At 45.5% G+C, this 20,726-nt stretch overlaps 1 protein-coding gene and 1 long non-coding RNA gene across 4 annotated transcripts in view; one reads left to right on the top strand and one right to left on the bottom strand.

Annotated features, from left to right (window-relative positions):
• The window catches only part of METTL24 (methyltransferase like 24), a 102,237-nt gene extending 87,420 nt beyond the window's left edge, over positions 1 to 14,817 (bottom strand). Inside the window, exon 1 of one of the 2 annotated variants that reach the window (XM_077902793.1) lies at positions 14,515 to 14,817. In XM_077902793.1, the coding sequence (XP_077758919.1) occupies positions 14,515 to 14,817 (303 nt within the window). The remainder of the gene's footprint in view (positions 1 to 14,514) is intronic. The other variant, XM_077902794.1, reaches the window with a different exon arrangement.
• A 1,192-nt stretch (positions 14,818 to 16,009) lies between these two features.
• LOC144316997 (uncharacterized) lies at positions 16,010 to 19,941 on the top strand. 2 transcript variants are annotated; one of them, XR_013382847.1, is made up of 3 exons: positions 16,010 to 16,545; positions 16,925 to 17,329; positions 18,617 to 19,941. It is a non-coding gene; the product is annotated as an uncharacterized LOC144316997 (long non-coding RNA). The 2 variants fall into 2 exon arrangements; XR_013382846.1 differs by having other exon boundaries at positions 16,025 to 16,545; positions 17,280 to 17,329.
• Positions 19,942 to 20,726: the final 785 nt, after the last annotated feature.

The raw sequence follows: 20,726 nt of genomic DNA, 5'->3' as shown, positions 1-20,726 counted from the left end.
CTCCACTGGCCTCCTTTGAACTAAAGAAATAACAGTTACAGTAAGAGGCACAGTTAATAGATTTGTAAACATTCTTTTGAATGAAAAATGTATTTCAAAAGTGTGGAAACATTTATACAGTCACATTAACCCAGACCAAAATTATTTAACAGCATGTTGCAAAAGATATTTGTGATCACTTTTGAGGGGGGAAAATCACAAATTAATGTGACCAGGCAAGCCTTAACAATTTCATAATAAATGAGCTATATAGGAAATAACTTTATAGTAAAAATTCTAACAAAAACTTATCAGTTACTGCAAGCTTTTAAGATCTTAAAAAAAAAAAAAACATATTCTAGCCCCTGTGATGGCTGAGCATATTATATATGCTTTAAATTTCAAGAATATTGCTATAAACTTCCCTCTTAGAACTGCTTTTACTGCATCCCAAAGATTTTGGACCACCGTGTTTTCATTTTCATTTTTTTCATGTAATTTTTTATTTATTTTTTGATTTCTGGGTTGACCCATTTGTTGTTTAGTAGCCTGTTGTTTAACCTCCATGTATTTATGGTCTTGCCAGATTTTTTTCTTATGGTTGATTTCTAGTTTCATAGTATTGTGGTCAGAAAATATGCATGGTATGAATTCAACCTTTTTTAATTTGTTGAGACTTGTTTTGCAGCCTAATGTGTGTTCTATTCTGGAGAATGTTCCATGTGCACTTGAAAAGAATGTGTATTCTGCTGTTTTAGGATGGAATGTTCTGAATATATCCCTTAAACCCATCTGGTCCAGTGTGTCATTCAAAGCTAGTTTCTTTGTTGATTTTATGTTTAGATAATCTGTCCATTGATGTAAGAGGGGTGTGAAAGTCCCCTACCGTTATTATATTCCTGTCAATTAGTTCCTTTGCTTTTTATTACCTATTTTATGTATTTGGGTGCTCTCATGTTGGGCACATAAATATTTGCAATTGTTACATCTTCTTGATGGATTATCCTCTTTATTATTACATAGTACCCTTCTTTGTCTCTTTTTACAATCTTGTTTCAAAATCTATTTTGCCCAATATAAGTATTGCTACTTTGGCTTTCTTTTGACACCCATTTGCATGATAAATGTTTCTCTATCCCCTTACTTTCAACCTACAGAAAAATCTCAAATAATCAACTAACCTTACACCTAAAGAAGTTAGAAAAAGAACAAAAAAAAAAAAAAAAGAAAAAACAAACCTCAAGCAGAATGAAGAAAACAATAAAGATTAGAGCAGAAATAAATGATACAGAATCTAAAGACAAACAAAAACCAGTAAAACAGATCAATAAAACCAGGAGCTGGTTCTTTGAAAAGATCAACGAAATTGAGAAACCCCTAGCCAGACTCACCAAGAAAAAGAGAGGACTCAAATAAATAAAATCACTAATGAAGAAGGAGAAATGGCAACCAGCAGTACAGAAATACAATTATAAGAGAATATTACAAAAAATTATATGCCAACAAATTGGAAAACCTAGAAAAAATAGATAGATTACTAAATACATAGAACCTACCAAAACTGAAGCAGGAATAAATAGAAAAATTTAACAGACCAATAACCAGCAATTAAATTGACTCAGTAATCAAAAACTCTCAACAAACAAAAGTCTAGGACCAGATGGCTTCACAGGCAAATTCTACCAAACATGTCAAGAAGAGTTAACACCTACTCTTTCCGAACAATTCCAAAAAATAGAAAAGGAAGGAAAGTTTCCAAATTCATTCTATGAGGCCAGCATTACTCTGATACCAAAACCAGATAAAGACACCCCCCCACCCAAAAAAAAAAAGAGAACTACAGGCCAATATCTTGATGAACACACATGCAAAAATCCTCAACAAAATATTAGCAGACTGAATCCAACAATGCATTTTAAAAAATCACTCATCACTATCAAGTGGCATTTATTGCTGGGATGCAAGTGTGGTTCAATGTTTGCAAATCGACCAGTGGGATACATCACATCAATAAGAGAAAGGACAAAAAAAAAAACAAATCATTTCTATGGATGCAGAAAAATAGTTTGACAAAGTACAACAACCATTCATGATAAACTCTTAACAGGGTAGCCTGGGTGCCTCAGTGGTTTAGTGCCACCTTCAGCGCAGGGCGTTTTCCTGGAGTCCTGGGATCCAGTCCCACATCGGGCTCCCTACATGAAGCCTGCTTCTCCCTCTGCCTGTGTGTCTGCCTCTCTCCCTGTCTCTCTCATGAATAAATAAAGAAAATCTTTAAAATTAAAAAAAAAAAAAAACCAACTCTTAACAAAGTAGGATTACAGAGAACATACCTCAATATAATAAAGGCCTTATATGAAAAATCCACAGCAAATTTCACAGTCAATGGGGAAAAACTGAGAGCTTTTCCCCTAAGGTCAGGAACAAGACAAGGATGTCCAACTCTCTCACTTTTATTCAACATAGTACTAGAAGTCCCAGTCACAGCAATCAAACAACAAAAAGAAATAAAAGGCATCCAAATTGGTAAGGAAGAAGTAAAACTTTCACTGTTTGCAGATGACATGATACTATATATAAAAAAATCCAAAGACTCTACCAAAAAACTACTAGAACTGATCAATGAATTCAGTAAAGTCACAGGATACAATGTGCAGAAAGCTGTTGCATTTCTCTACACTAATAATGAAGCAGGAAAGAAAAGAAAGAAAGAAAGAAAGAAAGAAAGAAAGAAAGAAAGAAAGAAAGAAAGAAAGAAAGAAAGAAAGAAAGAAAGAAAGAAAGAAAGAAAGAAAGAAGAAAGAAAGAAGAAAGAAAGAAAGAAAGAAAGAAAGAAAGAAAGAAAGAAATTAAGAAAACAATTGCATTTATATTTATACCAAAAATAATAAGATATCTAGGAATAAATTTAACCAAAGATGGGAAAGACCTATACTCTGAAAACTATAAAACACTGATGAGGGCAGCCCTGGTGGCGCAGCGGTTTAGTGCTGCCTGCAGTCCGGTGTGTGATCCAGCCCAGGCTGTGATCCTGGAGACCTGGGATGGAGTCCCATGTGGGGCTCCCTGCATGGAGCCTGCTTCTCCCTCTGCCTGTGTCTCTGCCTCTCTCTCTCTCTCTCTCTCTCTGTCTCTCATGAATAAATAAATAAAATCTTAAAAAAAAAAAAAAAAACACTGATGAAAGAAATTAAAGATGACACAAAGAAATGTTCATGGGTTGGAAGAACAAATATTGTTAAAATGTCTATACTACCCGAAGTAATCTACACATTTTTTTTTAAAGATTTTATTTATTTATTCACGAGAGATACAAAGAGAGAGAGAAGCAGAGACACAGGCAGAGGGAGAAGCAGGCTCCATGCAGGGAGCCTGACGTGGGACTCGATCCCGGGACCCCAGGATCATGCTCTGGGCCAAAGGCAGGTGCTAAACCACTGAGCCACCCAGGGATTCCCCCGTAATCTACACATTTAATGTAATCTCTTTTTTTTTTAATTTAATGTAATCTCTAGCAAAATACCAAGAGCATTTCTCATACAACTAGAACAAGCAATCCTAAAATTCATATGGAACCACAAAAAATCCCAAATAGCCAAAGCAATCTTGAAAAGAAAAACAAAATTGGAAATATCACAATTCTAGACTTCAAGATATATTACAAAGCTGTAGTAATCAAATGCAGTATGGTACTGGCACACACACACAAATTACATATATATATATATATATATATATATATATATATATATATATATATATATATAAAACAGAATAGGAAACCCAGAAATAACCCCAAAAGTTTTTGGTCAATTAATCTTTGACAAAGCAGGAAAGATTATGCAATGGGGAAAAGACAATCTCTTCAACAAATGATGTTGGGAAAACTGGACAGCTACATGCAAAAGAATGAAACTGGACCACCTTCTTACACCAACACAAAAATAAATTCAAAATGGATCAAGGGCCTAAATGTGAGACCCAAACCCATAAAAAATCCTAGAAGAGACCACAGTCAGCAATTTCTCTGACATTGCCATAGCAACATTTTTCTAGATAGTCTCTAGAGGCAAGAGAAACAAAAGTAAAAGAAATAAACTATTGGGACTACATCAATATAAAAGCTGTATAGCAAAAGAAACAATCAACAAAACAAAAAGACAACCTACTGAATGGGAAAAGATATTTGAAAATGACATATCTAATAAAGGGTTAGTATACAAAATATATAAAGAACTGGTATGGGGCACCTGGGTGACTCAGCTGGTTAGACATCTATCTTGGGCTCCAGTCATGGTCTTGGGGTCCTGGGGTGGACCCTCATGTCAGACTCTCTGCTCGGTGGGGAATGTGCTTCTCCCTCTGTCTCTCTGCTCATGCTCTATCTATCTAATGAATAAAATCTTAAAAAAAAAAAAAAGTACCGATACAATTCAATACCCCAAAACAGATAATCCAATTTAAAAATGGGCAGAAGACATGAACAGACACTTCTTCAAAGAAGACACACACAGATGGCCAACAGACACATGAAAAGATGCTCAACATCACTTATCATCAGGGAAATGCAAACTAAAACCACAATGAGCTATCACCTCACATCCATCAGAATGGCTAAAATAAAAAATACAAGAAATAACAAGCGTTGGTGAGGATGTGGAGAAAAAGGGATTCTCATACAGTGTATGGGTGGGAATGCAAACTGATGCAGCCACTGTGGAAAACAGTATGCAGGTTCCTCAAAAAGTTAAAAACACATGATCTAGGAATCGAACTACTGTATATTTGACCCCAAAATACGAAAATACTAATTCAAAGGCATACATGCACCCCAGTGTGTATTGAGCCAAATTTTACAATGGCCAAATTATGAAGCAGCCCACGTGTCCAGCAGTAGATGACTAGATAAAGAAGATGAGATGTAAACACAAACACACACACACACACACACACACACTAGAATACCACTCAGCCATAAAAAAGAACAAAATCTTGCTATTTGCCACAACACAGAAGAATCAAGAGTATATTACACTAAGTGAAATAAGTCAGTTAGAAAAGGTCAAATACCATATGATTTCACTCATAGGTGGAATCTAAGAAACAAAAGAAAGGAGCAAAGAAAAAGAAAGCGAGAGACAAACCAAGAAACAGACTCTAAACTATAGAGAACCAACCGAGGATACCAGAGGGGAGGTGGGGGAGAGGGCGGGTGAATGAGTGATGGGGATTAAGGAGTGCACTTATCATGATGAGCACAGGGCGATGTATGGAATTGTTGAATCACTATGTTGTACAACACCTGAAACTAATGCTTAACAATGCTGGAATTAAAACTTGATGAAAATAAAATTAAATTTAAAATTTCAAGAGTAAAAGAAATATTAAATATCCCAATGAATACTAGGCTTTACGGCCCACAGACAAACGTGCCTACACCCTTCTGATGCCCAGGGACCTGCTTCCCACAGACTAGGTGTTTTCACCCACATACCCCTGTTTACTCTTCATGACTACCCTGTGGGTTAAGCACCATTCCTTTTTACAGAGGAGAAAACTAAAGTTCAGACCACATATGCCACATCCAGGGAGTAGTGAAGCAGAATTTATTTATTTGTTTATTTTTTTATTTTATTTTATTTTTTTTTAGTGGAGCAGAATTTAAACTTCCAACCTGAAGTATCAAAATATGAGCCCATCTTACAGGTGAGGCTGCATCATAAGAAAGTATTTTTATGACACTTGCGAATCCACGAAAGTAGGTCTCCAAGGAGCTCAGGTGTTACCTTCACCAGCTTCCCCATATTCTCCCCCAAACCTGAAGAACTATGGGGCTTCCCTTCTCTCGTGATCTAGTTACTGTGCTCAATGGGCATTTTGCTAATTAGGATTTTTAAGTGATTTGTGGTGCTCCACTCAAAGTAGATGAAATCTAAACCAGAACACTTGCTGGCATATTGTGCACAACAGCAAACACTACACAACAGGAGTCTTGCCTCTGACTGGGGGCCAGGTCCTGAAAACAAGTCTTTCAACTTGCTCCACCTAAAAGTTAGTGATCTCCATCAAGGTGGACTGAAACACGGAGTTTGAGTCATCTCCCCAGAGGCCCTTCAGCTCATTTAGATGCGTGGCTTTATTTATTCAAAACTTGCTTTTCTTTTCTCCAGAAAAAAAAAGACCTGCAGACCATCCTCCCATCGCTAGGCTGTGCAGGGAATCTAGCATAAACAACGTCAAGGAGAATCATTGTGTTTAACAAACTCCAGGACACGCCGCAGCACTGTTTATAAGCTATAAATCGAGTCTTGTTTTATTTCCCTGTTCTGCTAAATTCAGATGTCTGCTTCATTTTAGATCCAGGCCCCCTGAAAAGAGCTTCCCGTGTTTTATTCAATGCTGTCAAATGTGCATATTCAGCGAGGCGTTCAAAAGAGGGAGCGAGAAACATGACCTAGACGACGCCCGTTTAGACACGGATGACTGAAGGGCTACCCTACTGTGGTCCCCAAAGTGCTGCTCACCCAACATTTCCAGGCCTCTGACCTCTGAGCACATGGCAGGCCTCTGCCCTCCTGTCCTGGGTATCTGGCCACTGGGCTGTGAGCAGGAGTGCTGGGTGGGGTTTCCAGCCAGGACATTTCCCAATGCCATGCCAGACCCTCCAGAGCACTCGCCCCCCTGCCAAGGTGACAGGCAAGTTCCCAGATGGTGACCGGGTTGCCAGCCTGGGCCCCAGGGAGAGAAGGATGATAGCACCGGGGGTCACCCCAACCCGGCCCACCAGCAATGGCTCTACAGCATGAGTGAGAAACACACATTTGTGAGTGTGAGCCCTGAGATGTGAAGGTTGTTTGTGATCACAGCACAAACCGGCCCCCTCGGGCCCCAACCCCCCAGACCAATGGTGCCATGAAAAAGGGGCTTCCATCTCTCTGATACGTTAACAGATCTGTGCCATCCGGAGCTAAATGCTATTATCTCGTCAGGGAAACGGCCCTCGGCCCATAGTTCACTTGAACCCCAATCATCATGTCCTAAAATCTGAATTAAATAGGCCAGGCAAAATTGAAGAGAGAAATTTACCGTTGTAACCTTCCAAACTGCCAGTTCTAATTTACTGATCTGTCAAGGTTCTTGGTTGTAAACAATAGAAACCACTCTGGCTAGTTAAGGAGGAAAGGAATTGATTGAAGATTTAAGAGCTTACACGGAATCTCAAGGGCAGGAATCCACCCTTCCCGCCAGTGTGGGCCACACCGCCCGTTGCTGGGCACAGACACCATGGCTCATTTCACGGCCCTGGGGAACCGGACGCCTGCCCTAGCGTCTCAGCCACCGTGCCACTCCGTGGTCCGCAGGCCACTTGCTTCCCCAAATCTCTAAGGTGCCAACAAAACTCTCAAGCAGGTATATCATGAAGGCACTCAAGGTGCAAGAAAGAGTGAGGAAATTACTTTTTGGCTTTTTTTCTCAGAAAGGTGGAGAATTCCTCAAACACAGGAGGGGGAATTCAAAGGTCTGGTCAAAAAGAATGATAGATACCCACTACCTCTGGGGTAATGAGTAACAGCAAAAAAAAAGGTCTCCAATGCTCAGTTCAGCCCATAGTCAAGTCTCCTGAGCCTTTCTGGGTTTTGCAGCTCTTCCTCAGCTCTACCCAAGTACTCTTCTAGTGAATCCCTGTTTTTACCAGTTTCAGAGACTCCTACTACAGAAATAACCACATGTTAACCAATCTCAAGCTAGCCAGTTGCAAACAGGGCTGTCAATATTTAGATGCTCTGAAAAATTTTTCAGATTTTTATTTTTTTGCAAAGTAACTCTGCATTGACAGAAAAATAATCAAACAGAACATAAGAGTCTAACTTTGGTTTGAGAGCCCTAATTGGGATAATGAGCTGCATACTGATTACACTTACTTTCTCTACTAAAAGTTGTCACAAATAACTTATTAAAAGAAAAAAAAGGAAAACATTGCATCTACAAAGATCTTGTGTGCATATACCCAAATGAATTTTTTAAAAATGAGAAATAAGCGGAAGGTACCAACTTATTGCCAAATGCTACATGGAAGTAAGGTCATCATCTACAAGAAGAGATCTAGACAGAGAAGTAGCTAACCAATAAATACACGCAGAAGCACAGATGCTAGGCTTATTAAAAAACAAACAGGGGCACCTGGGTGGCTCAGCGGTTGAGCATCTGCCTTGGGCTCAGGTCATGATCCTGGGATCCTGGGAAGGAACCCCGCAGGGAGCCTGCTTCCCCCTCTGCCTCTGTCTCTGCCTCTCTCTTTCATGAGACATGTTTGTTTAAAAAACAAACAAAACAAAACAAACAAAATCTACGCTCTGTTTCTAGATGCTCAGTTTCAAGATCCCTGAACTGGACTAGTTAAAAAAAATAAAATATGAGAAAAACAAAATCCTAAGGGCAAAGTGTACCATAAATTTACTAAATAGTTAAGGAATGCCAAAGACTTGACTTCTAGGGGTAACTTAGGGAAGGTTTCCTCTTTCTCTAAGAATGGCTTCTGGGGCAGGAAGGGGACTCCTGGGCTCTGTTGATGGCTTGTGGCGAGAGCTGGCTGGTCCAGGAGTGAGTGTCTAAGACATCAGGCTGGAGTGGAGGGAGGCCAGTCTTGTTACACTCTAGGGAGAAGGTCGAGGAGAGCTGGGATTTCCTGAGCAGCCCTGCTCCTTCTCCTCTGCACTTAACTCTTCCTCCAATTCAGTGAGAAGTTCTCAAGTTTTCCCAAAAAACAATTTTATTTATTATTTTTTTTCTTAAGCTAGGTCACAGTCCATTCTTTCTTGTTGACAACCAAAAAGAACATTGTCTTAACTCCCCTACAATCTTCCTCTCCCCATTATCCAACTCCAGCCTTAGGCAACTCATCTTTCTTTACTAGGAATGACTACAAAGGACCTCTGGCTTCAGTGTATCTAGTTTTTTGTGTGTGCCATGTGGTCATCGAGCTTAGCAGCATTAACCTCACTTGTCACTTTTTTAGGAAAAACAATTGTTCATTTTGACATCTGGCTGAGGGGTTGCAACTTCAAATGCCTTCAGAGATCAGACAGGTAAAGTAAGTGGAGTGAGCGCTGAGCTGGAGTCCCCTGGACACTACAGGCCCCGTCTAATGACGTTTACGTTCAAATACTTAAAACACTGAATGGTTCAAACAAAATTCTTCATGGGCCAAACTTACCTCCTGAGCCATCCACTAACAACCCAGCTTGCTATTATTTTAAATTACATATAGTAATACGTAGTCCTACATGTGAGCCTCCTACAACTCAATTTTGTTGCAATCATTTGAACAGGATAAAAATGCTTAAGAGACAGCACATTTTCCTACCCTCTCTTAGAAAACTCCACGGGCCATTAAGGGGGACCCATGTGAGGGACGCCCAGGTGACTCAGCGGTTGAGGATCTGTCTTTGGCTCAGGGTGTGATCCTGGGGTCCTGAGATTGAGTCCCACCTCGGGCTCCCCTGGGATCGAGTCCTGCATCAGGGAGCCTGCTTCTCCCTCTGCCTGTGTCTCTGCCTTTCTGTGTCTCTCATGAATAAATAAATAAAATCTTTTAAAAAATAAAGCGAGGGAGGAACCCATGTGAGGTCTGTAGAGAATTCAAGGGCTGCTTCTAAAAGAAGTTTCTCAGTGCTGGGAGACTCCGGCTTCCATGTGTGTCTCATGGTAAATGTGAAGCAGGCTCCTGTCACTTTCTGTGACTCACAGAATAAAGAGCCCAAGTCCTCAGAAGCACGAGGACTCCGAAGGTGTCGTAGCACAGATGGAAAAACTCCAATGCAGACCCACCCTGGACAGGCTCCAGCTTGACTATACCACTGCTTCTCTTCACAGACCAAAAGGGAAACCCAATTCGAGAAAACTGATAGGGTTTTCTGTTCCCTGGAAAATGGACTGGACAAATTGCCCACAAAAACCTAAAATCTCCACTGCCAACTGTTGAAAAACAACAGAGCCTCCATTAGCAGTTCCTTTGCCCACAGATTGCTCTCCGAGGAACTGCGGGGTTTGGAAGGAGCGCCGAGGCCTATTCCCTGTCTAAGGCACATCAAAGTTTTAATCAAAACCTGCTTTTCTTTCTGAAACCAAGCAACTGCTGTTTCACACCCACATACTGCCCGAGCTCATTCAATTACCCTCAACGACTTTGTTTAAAATGAAAATGCTTTGCCTCCTGAGGACAGTGGGAGAGGACTGATGAATGCTGTTCCCTGAAGGACAGAAATGTAGGCGCAGGCAAAAACCTAAGTAGCTGGAAACTACCGCTGGGCCGGATTTTACAAGCCATTCAGACCTACCTGCAAGGATTCTGAACCGAATAAGGACTTTGAAGGCAGTTGGCTGTGTCAAGGGGTACCTACTGTGCATCCTCCTCTTCCCCCTTGATGGAAATCACAGAATTAGAAAACTAAGATGATGAGAAGTGAGAAAGAAAGACCAAATTATTCCATATGGTTTTTCAGATGAGGAAACAGCACTTTTTTTTGCTTTTTTTTTTTTTTTTTTCCTGACACATTATTCCGAAGGATCTGTAACTAGCAAACCCAACCAGCACATCGCCGGGTTCTGTGGCTCTGTGACTCACAAGTCACTTTTCCATCCAACATATTAAATGTCAAGTAAAATACCTCCAATAAGAGAGAAGAAATTTCTTCAGGAAGCTTGGCTCCTGTGTGAGCGTTTCTCCTGTGCAAATGAGCCATAGACTGTGCGGCTGTCTTGCACATGGTTTGCTAACCCGTGAGAGAAACATCTTCCCAAGACTGCATAACGAAGCATGCATCGGGGCACCGGGGTGGCTCAGTTGGTTAAGCGTCAAGACTCTTGATTTTGGCTCAGATCATGATCTCAGGGGCCTGAGATCGAGCCCCACCTTGGGCTCCACACTTAGCAGGGAGTCTGCTTGAGATTCCCTTCCTCCGTCTCTCTCTCTGCTCCTCCCCTACTCTAAATAAATAAATAAATAAATAAATAAATACATACATACATACATACATACTTTTTAAAAGAAGCATAATTCCTGGGGACCATATCTTGGTCCTCAACAAATGCAACCCTCCTCCCCCACCCCATCCCCCCCACCCCCCCACCCCCGGCCCCAGCAAAGAACTTCACCCACGTAATCACAGTAAATATCCAAGACAGAAAAACCAGAAAGAAACACGGGCGAGGAAGAAAAAGAATCACAGGGAAATGTTTATGTGTGTGTAGTATGCAGATTTTGAAGGCTCCTGTATATACAAAAATGCACGGGTTCCAGGGTAGTCCTACTCAAAAAAGGCAGTATTTATCCATCATGGATGGCTTGCCACCATTTCACAGTGCTCTAAGGTTACAACCTCTGATGTGAAAGAAGATATAATATTTAAAGCTAGTTCTTGCACAGTTTGGTGAAAGAAAGGGAGGAGGAAAGAGAGAAAGAATTACATGAGGACTACACTTTTTTATAACAGATTATTTTCTTTAAGAGAAGCATAAGCTGTGATTAAAGTGGCAATGTAATTGCTGAATTTTTGTGCCTCTAACACCTGCAAAGGAAGCACGTTGACAAGAAACCCTCGGCAACCCAATTATTTCATGCAGGTTTTCATCCGTTCCCAAAAGCCATCCTCAAAATAGAATGGAACTTCTCCTTCACCAATCTGGTAGGTGCCTTCCACAAAGTAACCGGAAACCGAAATAACATTGTTTACCAATTATTCTCAACAAACAAAATTTAAATAAAATAGGATCCAAGGTTTTTAACACAGCACTTCCAAACTTTAATTATATCAATTATTTAATGGGTGCGTGGAGCTTACATTTCACATCTTGATAGGAGGCTAAAAATGGAACCAGATTTGTCCCCAGGGAGATAAGGGATCTCAAACTGTTCCCAGAAGTGGGAGAACAGATTAGATAACTGGTCTTTTCAGCTTTGAGGAACATTTTAACTCAACTGAAAAAATGGGGAAATGAAACAAATTCAAGATTCCCACTATCTAGGAATGTGAGGAAGTTAGAATGTAATAGCTTGGAAAAAAGTAAATAAATAAACAGATAGCTGGGGAAAAGGAAATCCAGGGACAGTTCTTCCTTAGGAGGCTAAAAAAAAAAATCAATATTTTCAAAACAATAAGCTCAGTTCCTTCTTATACATTTTTTTAATATACATTTTTAACCAAAGACATCTAGAGTCACGCAAAATAGGCTAAAATAGTAAGATAGTTTTTGTTTCGTTTTGTTTTGTTTTTTACCTATCAGTGTCTCGGGAGTAAGCAATTCCTGGGTATTGCCACTCTGGGAAATACAATCCTTTTCTGGGAAATACAACCGTGAGGGCAAACTATCACAACATGTACAAAACAACTCACAAATCAGAATGCACTTCTGTTGTCATTCCCAACTGGGGGAGAGACCAGCCTGGAAGTACAATCATTACGGGAAGGTTTCCAGGTGATGACTCCTGACCTGAACCTTCAAGGACAGAAAGGCCGTGAATCATATGAGAAAGGAGGATGAGGGCCTCCCAAGTGAGGATCAGCATAAGCTCAAGGAACCTATTTCCACAGGTTACAACAAATAACACCTGGGGAATGGCTGAGGCTGAAGACTCAGGTCAGGTTCGTGACCCCTGAAGCTACGATTAGTGAGTGCTTATAACACACCAGACTCTATCCACATATTTCCTTTTGGTTTTTTCCTCATTTAATTTGAATAAAGCTGAGCCTCAGGGCTCAGACCCAGATGGCTCATTTCTGCTAGCCACCCTCACTCCCTAGTAGATCTACAGTCTCATGGCTTTAGTCCCACTTGTACACTGATGGCTCCCATATCTCTCTTTCTTCAGCCTGGATGTTTCCTCCAGCTCTAGACCCCTATGCCCCATGCCTGTTTGACATTTCCACTTGGAAGTCTAAAGGACATTTCAAACTCAACATGTTTAAACCCAACTTCCTGATTTCTAGCCATTCCCCTCCAAAACCAAAAGCTGAACAAGGAAAACTTCTCCTCCCTCCCTCATCTTCAAAACAGATCCAGAATCGGACCCCTCCTCATCCCTCCATCTCTACCACCCTCCCCAGCCTGAATCAATACAGCAGACTCCCAAAGGGGATGGATGTAAACTTCCTCCCGAGTGACCCTCTGAGTCTGTGCATTCCAACCCTTTCCATTTGCAGGACAGGCTCCAGTTACAGATACTGTTGTCTGAAGTGGTGACCAAGATTTAAGACTGATTCTTGGACAGGTGACAACAGAAACAACAGAGGCTGAGGGCGGATGTGAGAGGAAAACATCGGGGTGGGGTTGAAGGGACGTCTGAGGACATGGAGAGAAACAAAAGAAATTGCACTTTTAAGAAATAAGTCCTGGGTCAAACGTCCCCTCACAGCCTTTTTTGACTCCTCGGCCAGAGTTCAAGACCTTAATACACACCATTGGTCACATTACTGGAGGCCTAAGCTGAATGCCTCCCTCACCAGACTTTGACCTCCCTTTGTGCCCCCAGCACCTGATACAGCATCTAGGACCTGGGAAGCCCTTGGCAAATGTGTGTTGGAGGCATTACACGGTGCCATGGAAAGTGCGTTAGGAGCATGACGAAGGGAGTGGAAGAGCCACTTACGACTTGGGCGGTGAGGTTTCAGGGACAGAAAAAAAAGGGTTTGAGGTTATCTAGGAAGGTAGATAACCCTGGCCTGGGAGCTACAGGGTTATCTACCCTGTAGATGCAGGTGGTATGGTGGTCAGAGGCAAGGGGGGGGGGGGGCACGGAAAGCAGGGGACAAATGGTGGAGTGTGACCCGGAAAAGCAGGTTAGACTGAGAAGCGAAAGAAAGCAGCCGAGGCAAAGGAAGGGTTTTCCATCTCCCCAAAGGCAGGCGGTGAGGGCGACGGACACAAGGGGCTGTGGGTAGGAGGCCCGGGCAGGCTCACCCCGCAGTTCCTCATCTTTTCATCCCCAGTGCCTAGTAGGTCGCTGAGCTCCAAAAGGGTAGGGAGGCCAGCGGCTTAGCACCCTGGGGTCAAACTTGAGCCAGTCCCGGTGCGGAGGTGCGAGCCAGGAAGTTAATGCGGCAGGAAGCGCGGCCTTACCGGGGCCTGGAAGGCAAACCGAGGTTGGCACCTCCGGCCTCGAGCGTCCAGGCCCCTGCAACACGGGCGGTGGCACTGCAGGCGCGGAGGCTGGAGGGGGGCCGCGGGGGGCCGCGGGGGGCCGAGGGCAAGCCACTCAGGGCGCAGGTCCACCAGGGGAAGCGGGGCCTGCAGGCCAACCCCCAACCGCTTTGGGGTCTGCCCGGCTCACACCCTCGCCTCCTAGACTGCAAGCGCCCTGAGGGCAGGGCTGGGTGCTCCGCCCCGGGCGCCGCCAGGCCCAGCAGGTGCGGGAGGCGGCGGCAGGCGCGGCGCCGCGGGCACGGGCGGGGCCCGCGGGGGGTGCGGGGGGTCCCTGAAGGCCCCGGGGCGGCCCGCGGGCGTCGCTCCAGGGCCCGAGGTCGCGGCGGCCGCACTGACCTTCCGGCGGGGGCGCCCGCGGGGGGCGCAGCAGCCCGGCTCCGGCGTCCCGCTCCCGCCGGCCTCGGTGGGCGCTCGGCGGCCGCTGCGCACGTAGGTCACCTGCCTCCTGCTGGCGCCGCGGGCCGGGCCGGGCGCGGGCGGCGGGGGCGGCGGCGGGGGCGGGGGCGGCCGGGGAGCGGGCGCCGGGGCGCGGGGGGGCCGCAGCTCCGCGCACAGCCGCAGGCCGAGCAGCAGCGCGGCGCCGAGCACGCACCGCCGCAGGGCCCCGCAGCCCCGCCCGGGCGGCCGCTCCCGCGCCATGGGGCAGGCGGCCCCGCGGGCCCGAGCCGCGCGCCGAGGGAACTGCCCGGCGGCCCCGGCGCGCCCGGACCCGCCTCCCTCCCCGCCGGCCGGGCCGGCCTCGGGGCGTAACCGCTCCCGCCCCGCCGAGCGCCCGGGCCGCGGGAAGGGGCGAGGGGCGAGGGGTGCGGGCGCGGCCGGAACCCGAGCCCTGGGGGCGGGGGCGGGGGGTCCCGGCGGGGCGGGGGGCGGCCTCCGAGCCTGGAGGGGTGGAGAGGCCACTTGCCGAGCCCTGGGGGCGGGAGGGTCCCCGGGGGGGGGCGGCCTCCGAGCCCGGGGGGTGGACAAGCTACTTTCCGAGCCCTGGGGGGCGAGGGGTCACGGGGGGGGCAGCCTCCGAGCCCTGGGGGGCGGGGGGTCACGGGGGGGGCGGCCTCCGAGCCCGGGGGGTGGAGAGGCTACTTTCCGAGCCCTGGGGGGCGGGGGGTCCCCGGGGAGGCGGGAGGCCTCAGAGCCTGGGGGGGGACGAGCTACTTTCCGAGCCCTGGGGGGCGGGGGTCCCCGGGGAGGGGGGAGACCCCAGAGCCTGGGGGGGACGAGCTACTTTCCGAGCCCTGGGGGGCGGGGGTCCCCGGGGAGGGGGGAGACCCCAGAGCCTGGGGGGGGACGAGCTACTTTCCGAGCCCTGGGGGCGGGGGTCCCGGGGAGGGCGGCCTCCGAGCCCCGGGGGGTGGACGAGCTACTTTCCGAGCCCTGGGGGACGGGGGGTCCCCGGGGGGCGGGGGGTCACGGGGGGGCGGCCTACGAGCCCGGGGGGTGGACAAGCTACTTTCCGAGCCCTGGGGGCGGGGGTCTCCGGGGAGGGGGGAGGCCTCAGAGCCTGGGGGGGACGAGCTACTTTCCGAGCCCTGGGGGCGGGGGGGGGGGCGTCCCTAGGGGGGCGGCCTCCGAGCCCGGGGGGTGGACAAGCTACTTTCCGAGCCCTGGGGGGCGAGGGGTCACGGGGGGGGCAGCCTCCGAGCCCTGGGGGGCGGGGGGTCACGGGGGGGGCGGCCTCCGAGCCCGGGGGGTGGAGAGGCTACTTTCCGAGCCCTGGGGGGCGGGGGGTTCCCGGGGAGGCGGGAGGCCTCAGAGCCTGGGGGGGGACGAGCTACTTTCCGAGCCCTGGGGGCGGGGGTCCCCGGGGGGGCGGCCTCCGAGCCGGGGGGGCTGGCGGGGAAAGGCGCATTCCTAACGGGGTGCGGGGGTGACGTCACGCTCTAGCGGTCGCGTGGCCGCAGGTGCGCGGCGGGCTGGGCGCGGGGATGCGCAGGAGAAGACCTCGCGCTCGGGCCCCGCGGTACGGCTTCTGCCCCCCGAGAACGACGGGAGGGGGCGGCCGGAGCAGCGCCCGAATTAAGAGCCATCCCATCTCTGAATCCTGCCCGAAGCCATCGGGCCTCCCCCCGCGTTATGCAATGTGTGGGGGTGAAGGGGAGGGACCGCCAGCGACGACATCTGACGGCGGGGAGAGAACAGAAGTTACCGGGGCTTGATGTAAATCAGTTTAGCTCCAAACACACCCCTCCCTGCCCTGCTGCCTCGCAGAGATACAAAAGGACGAATTTATCTTTCGGCAAAATGCTCCCCAGCTGGTCTTTCCATCACCACCTTGACCTTAATTAATCAGCCTGAACGCTCACAGCCTGAAGCCCGACGCTGACTGTTCATTTGCGATTGTTAAGGATCCTTTCCCACAACCCAGAGGAGGTCTGGGCTTAGGGTTTGGGTTGGGTGTGGGTTGGTTTTCTTTAGCTGTGGCCACGTGTTTTTATGCGCTACACTTTGATTTCCTTTACCTCCACGTGAGGCTACCCCCCACTCGCCTGCCCCCTCCCCGGACACCCTGCGGCCTGGACAACTGGAGCCTCCCCCCCACCCCCAATCTCAGGAATCTGCCATCAGGAGCCCTCCTCTCTAAAAATCTAATTTAACTAAGACCCAATCTATTCTTTGTCACTCTACAAAGCACTTGAGCTATTTCTCTGCATCTAACAACCCCATCTAGTCCGTTCCCTGGGCCACATCAGTCCTTAGGCTCCTGATTGTTTCATTATGATGGACTTTGGGGTTGTTTTTTTTTTCTTAGATGCAGCCCTCCGGCTGTCGCAGATCAGCTTTGTTTTAAAGAATCCAAGCAAGTACATTTTCCTGATACAAATTTTTAGGGAAAACCTCGCATCCTGTGACTATTTAAATAACGAATTTGGGTGTCAGACTTGAACTATGTGCTGAATCAGGACTCTGCCTTTCAGAAGCTGTGAGACTTGGGACGCGGTACTTAACCTCTCTCAGCCTCCCTTCTCCCATGTGTAAATAGACCTAGATGTCTGGTAGGGTACAAAGACTGCATAAAATATTAAATGTTCAGTAACCTAAATAATACATGGCTCCCAGAAGGTACTCATTTGATGGTAATTCTTTTCTTTTTTTTCCCATTAAAGAAAACCCTGGATGTTATCATGAAAAATGAAATTGAAGCATTGATTCCAAAGTAGGTAAACATAAGAAGGGATAAGGCGATTTATAAATATCTTATACATTGTCTAGAATTAGAGGAGTATCCAACAGTGGGGGAAAAAAAACCCAACTACTAAGACTCACAAATGTACTCCATTAGGTTGTATAGTGGTGTAAAACTGTTTAAGACACTATGCATATTGTTTTCGATGAACCTGAATCACCAATGTCTGATGTAGACTTTGCTAGAGGTTTTATTTTCTATGCAACCGACGCACAGCCCCTAACTAAAGAAATAATCTTTTGAAGATTATGATATCACTAACTTATGCACTCTGCTCATGGTTGAGTTACTCTCCAGAGGGAAAACATGAGGAGTATCCTATATTATGAAAATGGGGACATTTAATAAAATCTGGACTGGAGGTGGGAGGGGGGCACACAGAACAGTGTAGCTCTTGAAGAAAATGGGCAAGATGACCTCATATTTTCCCTTATCTCATTTCTGTGATTCTCTAATAATGTTTCCATTATGAGGGAAAAAACCAGATGAAGTGCAATATTTAAATGCTCTTTTCCCTCATCTTTCCGGACTGTCTCTATGTGTTTATTACTAATAAAAAGGAACTATTTATGTGTACCACAGCATCATTAATTTTCTAGGAAGAAATGTCCCATTTTTAACTTCCACACTTTTCCCTGTGTTGTGGATGATAACCAATAGTGAAATGGGTTTGTTGGTAGGCCGGTGAGGACAATCTGATCACTGATCACTGCCTTAGCTGACAAGAAATCTTTCATTCATGTTGGCTTTTCTCGCAGAGTTGAACTTGTCATGTTTTGTTTCTGGATATGTTTCAAAAATGCAGTTAATCACTAACCACTGAGTTGTAGGTTGGTTACTTAAATGTGCAGGTCGGCAAATCACAAAAGCAGTTTTCATCAGATCACAAATTATCCTTCTTGAGGTTTCAGCCGCAAAATGAGTAAAAGAGATCATTTTTATTGCTAATCTCGTGGACACCATACATTTAAATTAGCACACATGCTGTAGTGTAGTGGTTCTTGATCAGGGGTAATTTTGCCACCCCGAGGATAGTTGGCAATTTCTGAGACATTTTTGGTTGCTACAATGGGTGAGGATGGAAGGAAGATGCAAATGGCATCTAATGGGGAGAGACCAGGTATGCTGCAAGATAGCCTCGAATACAAAGAATGGTATTCTCCAACAAAGAATTATCCAACCCCAAATGTCAATAGAGCTGAAGTTGAGAAACCTTACTGTAACAACAGATGTTAATATGGCAACTTTTAATTACAGACTGTCCGAAGAGAAAACAGAAGCCAAGAGACGAGGCTCTTCACCTCTCCAAAGTGATTATTTCCCTTTCACTGTGAAGTATCCTGCCCGAATTAAAGTAATCAAATTTAGAAAGGAATAGAACTAGAACATCTGGCATCAGCATCTTTCCCCCACTCCCACCCCATCCATGTAATACACGCTCTTTGAGGAGAATATACACAAAGCAAAAGAAGATGTCAACAATCATTCACGTACCACGATTCAAAGAAAGCTGTCCTGTAAGACTTCTATGTGCATAGTTTACAAAAATGAAAACATATTATACATATTTCTTTATAATCTGCTTTTGTCTGTGATACAAATATTTAGCTATTGAATCATATGATGTCTGAGATTTGATTAGAAACAATCCAGTGGGAGATGACTTGGGGTATAAATGAAGCAGGAAGAACCTTGAGTTTATAATTGTTGTAGCTGGATGCTGGGGTTCACAGATCTCTATAATTGAGCACGTTTGAAATTTTCTGTAGTAAAAATGTCATTAAACAGTAACCTGTTAACCTGTAACACAATTCTTAATGGCCACATGTGTTATGATCTAACCAATCTTCTGCTGTTGAGCAATTAGATCATTTCTGAGTTTTCATTTTGTAAACAATACTGTGATGGACATCTTTGTAGCTAAATCTGATGGATCTGAGATGGACTGAAGGGAAAGAAAGAGGTCATGAATGATTCCAAGGATTTTTCTGAGTACTTGCAAGAACAAGTTTCCATTAATTAAGAAAGAAAAGATTTAAAATTAAGAGTAACTTGGGATGGAAAATCAAGAGTTTGATTTTGACGGTCACATTAAATTTTGGAAGCCTATCAGACATGTAAGTGGAGATGTCGAGTAGGTAGACAGTCCCATTTAAGGACTGGAATTCAGGGGAGGAGTGAGGGCTGGAAATATATATTTTAGATCATGGGCATATTGATGTTGAATAAAGGAGCGAAGAAATATTTGATTTCTCCAGGTCCGTTAATTTACGATAAAAAAGATGAGGAATCAACAAATAGGCACCGAAATAGGTAGAAAGTAAAGGAACAGAATGTGATGTCCCAGAAACCACGTGAAGAAAGTATTTCTAGAAGGAAGACACTGAGAGGTCTAATAAAATGTGAGCTGAAAAACTGCCTGTGAGATTCGGCAACCTGATGCCTTGTTTATTATCATCTTTCCCAACTACAAGGGAAGCTCCATGAGTTCCGGGACTTCGCTTCGGTTATTTCTACAATCCCAGTTCCTAGAACTGTTTTTGAAATATAGTATGCGTTCAATAAATAACTGTTGAAACAAAGAGGGACAAATAAATCAAATCTGTGTGCATTTGTAATTAGTTATAATTCCTAAGAGTAGAATTACTAAGTTCAAGCAAAATTGTAGGTCTTTTGATATGAAGGGCTATTACTAATTTTTCAATCCACCAAAAAAGCCTGAATCAATCCCACTGAAAGTCCATCCACTATTCCCTTGTTGTTATCAGTGGGAAACCTCAAAAAATAGCTTGAGCCAGCCTCTGGCAGACAGATGAACCAAGCAGTCTATTTTTAGTTCCCTCCCACTCTGCTCTCACTGTGCTAGAACCCACATTTGATTCCCCCTCAAGTGCCCATCTCTAGGATTGTGTCCATTCGTTTCATCCTCCCCACCCTAAGGACGTAGCTGAATATTAAGATAGCAGTTCAACATCATGGTAAAGCAAGAGCTCAACCAAGATGAAAGCTTCCAAGACCTAGAAGAGCAAAGCTGTAATAGACTCACAGACACTGGAACTGCTGCTTGGGGCCGGGAGCCCTGCCTAAAATCACATCACTGCTTGGTCCACAACCTAATAAAGCTGGCTCTGAGCTAGCCTTATGGAAAATGCCTGGGGAATGGCCTAATGCCCTGACCTGCCTGGGAGAGAGATCCTGAGCCTATCCTGCTTCCTCTGAATCTCCAAACGCTGTGTCCTCCCATTCCCGGTGTTTAACTTACGCTAGCACATGTGGACTTGCTTTATCTTTCCTCTTCCTAGGCTGTTTCTCAAACATACAGCGTAGTCTTACCTCTGTATGGCTGCAATGCCCTGCATGGGATGGG

Source organism: Canis aureus, chromosome 7, assembly GCF_053574225.1.
Source record: "Canis aureus isolate CA01 chromosome 7, VMU_Caureus_v.1.0, whole genome shotgun sequence".
Taxonomy (NCBI): domain Eukaryota; kingdom Metazoa; phylum Chordata; class Mammalia; order Carnivora; family Canidae; genus Canis; species Canis aureus.
Note: the sequence above shows the minus strand (reverse complement) of the source record. Positions and strands in the feature narration are given on the sequence as shown.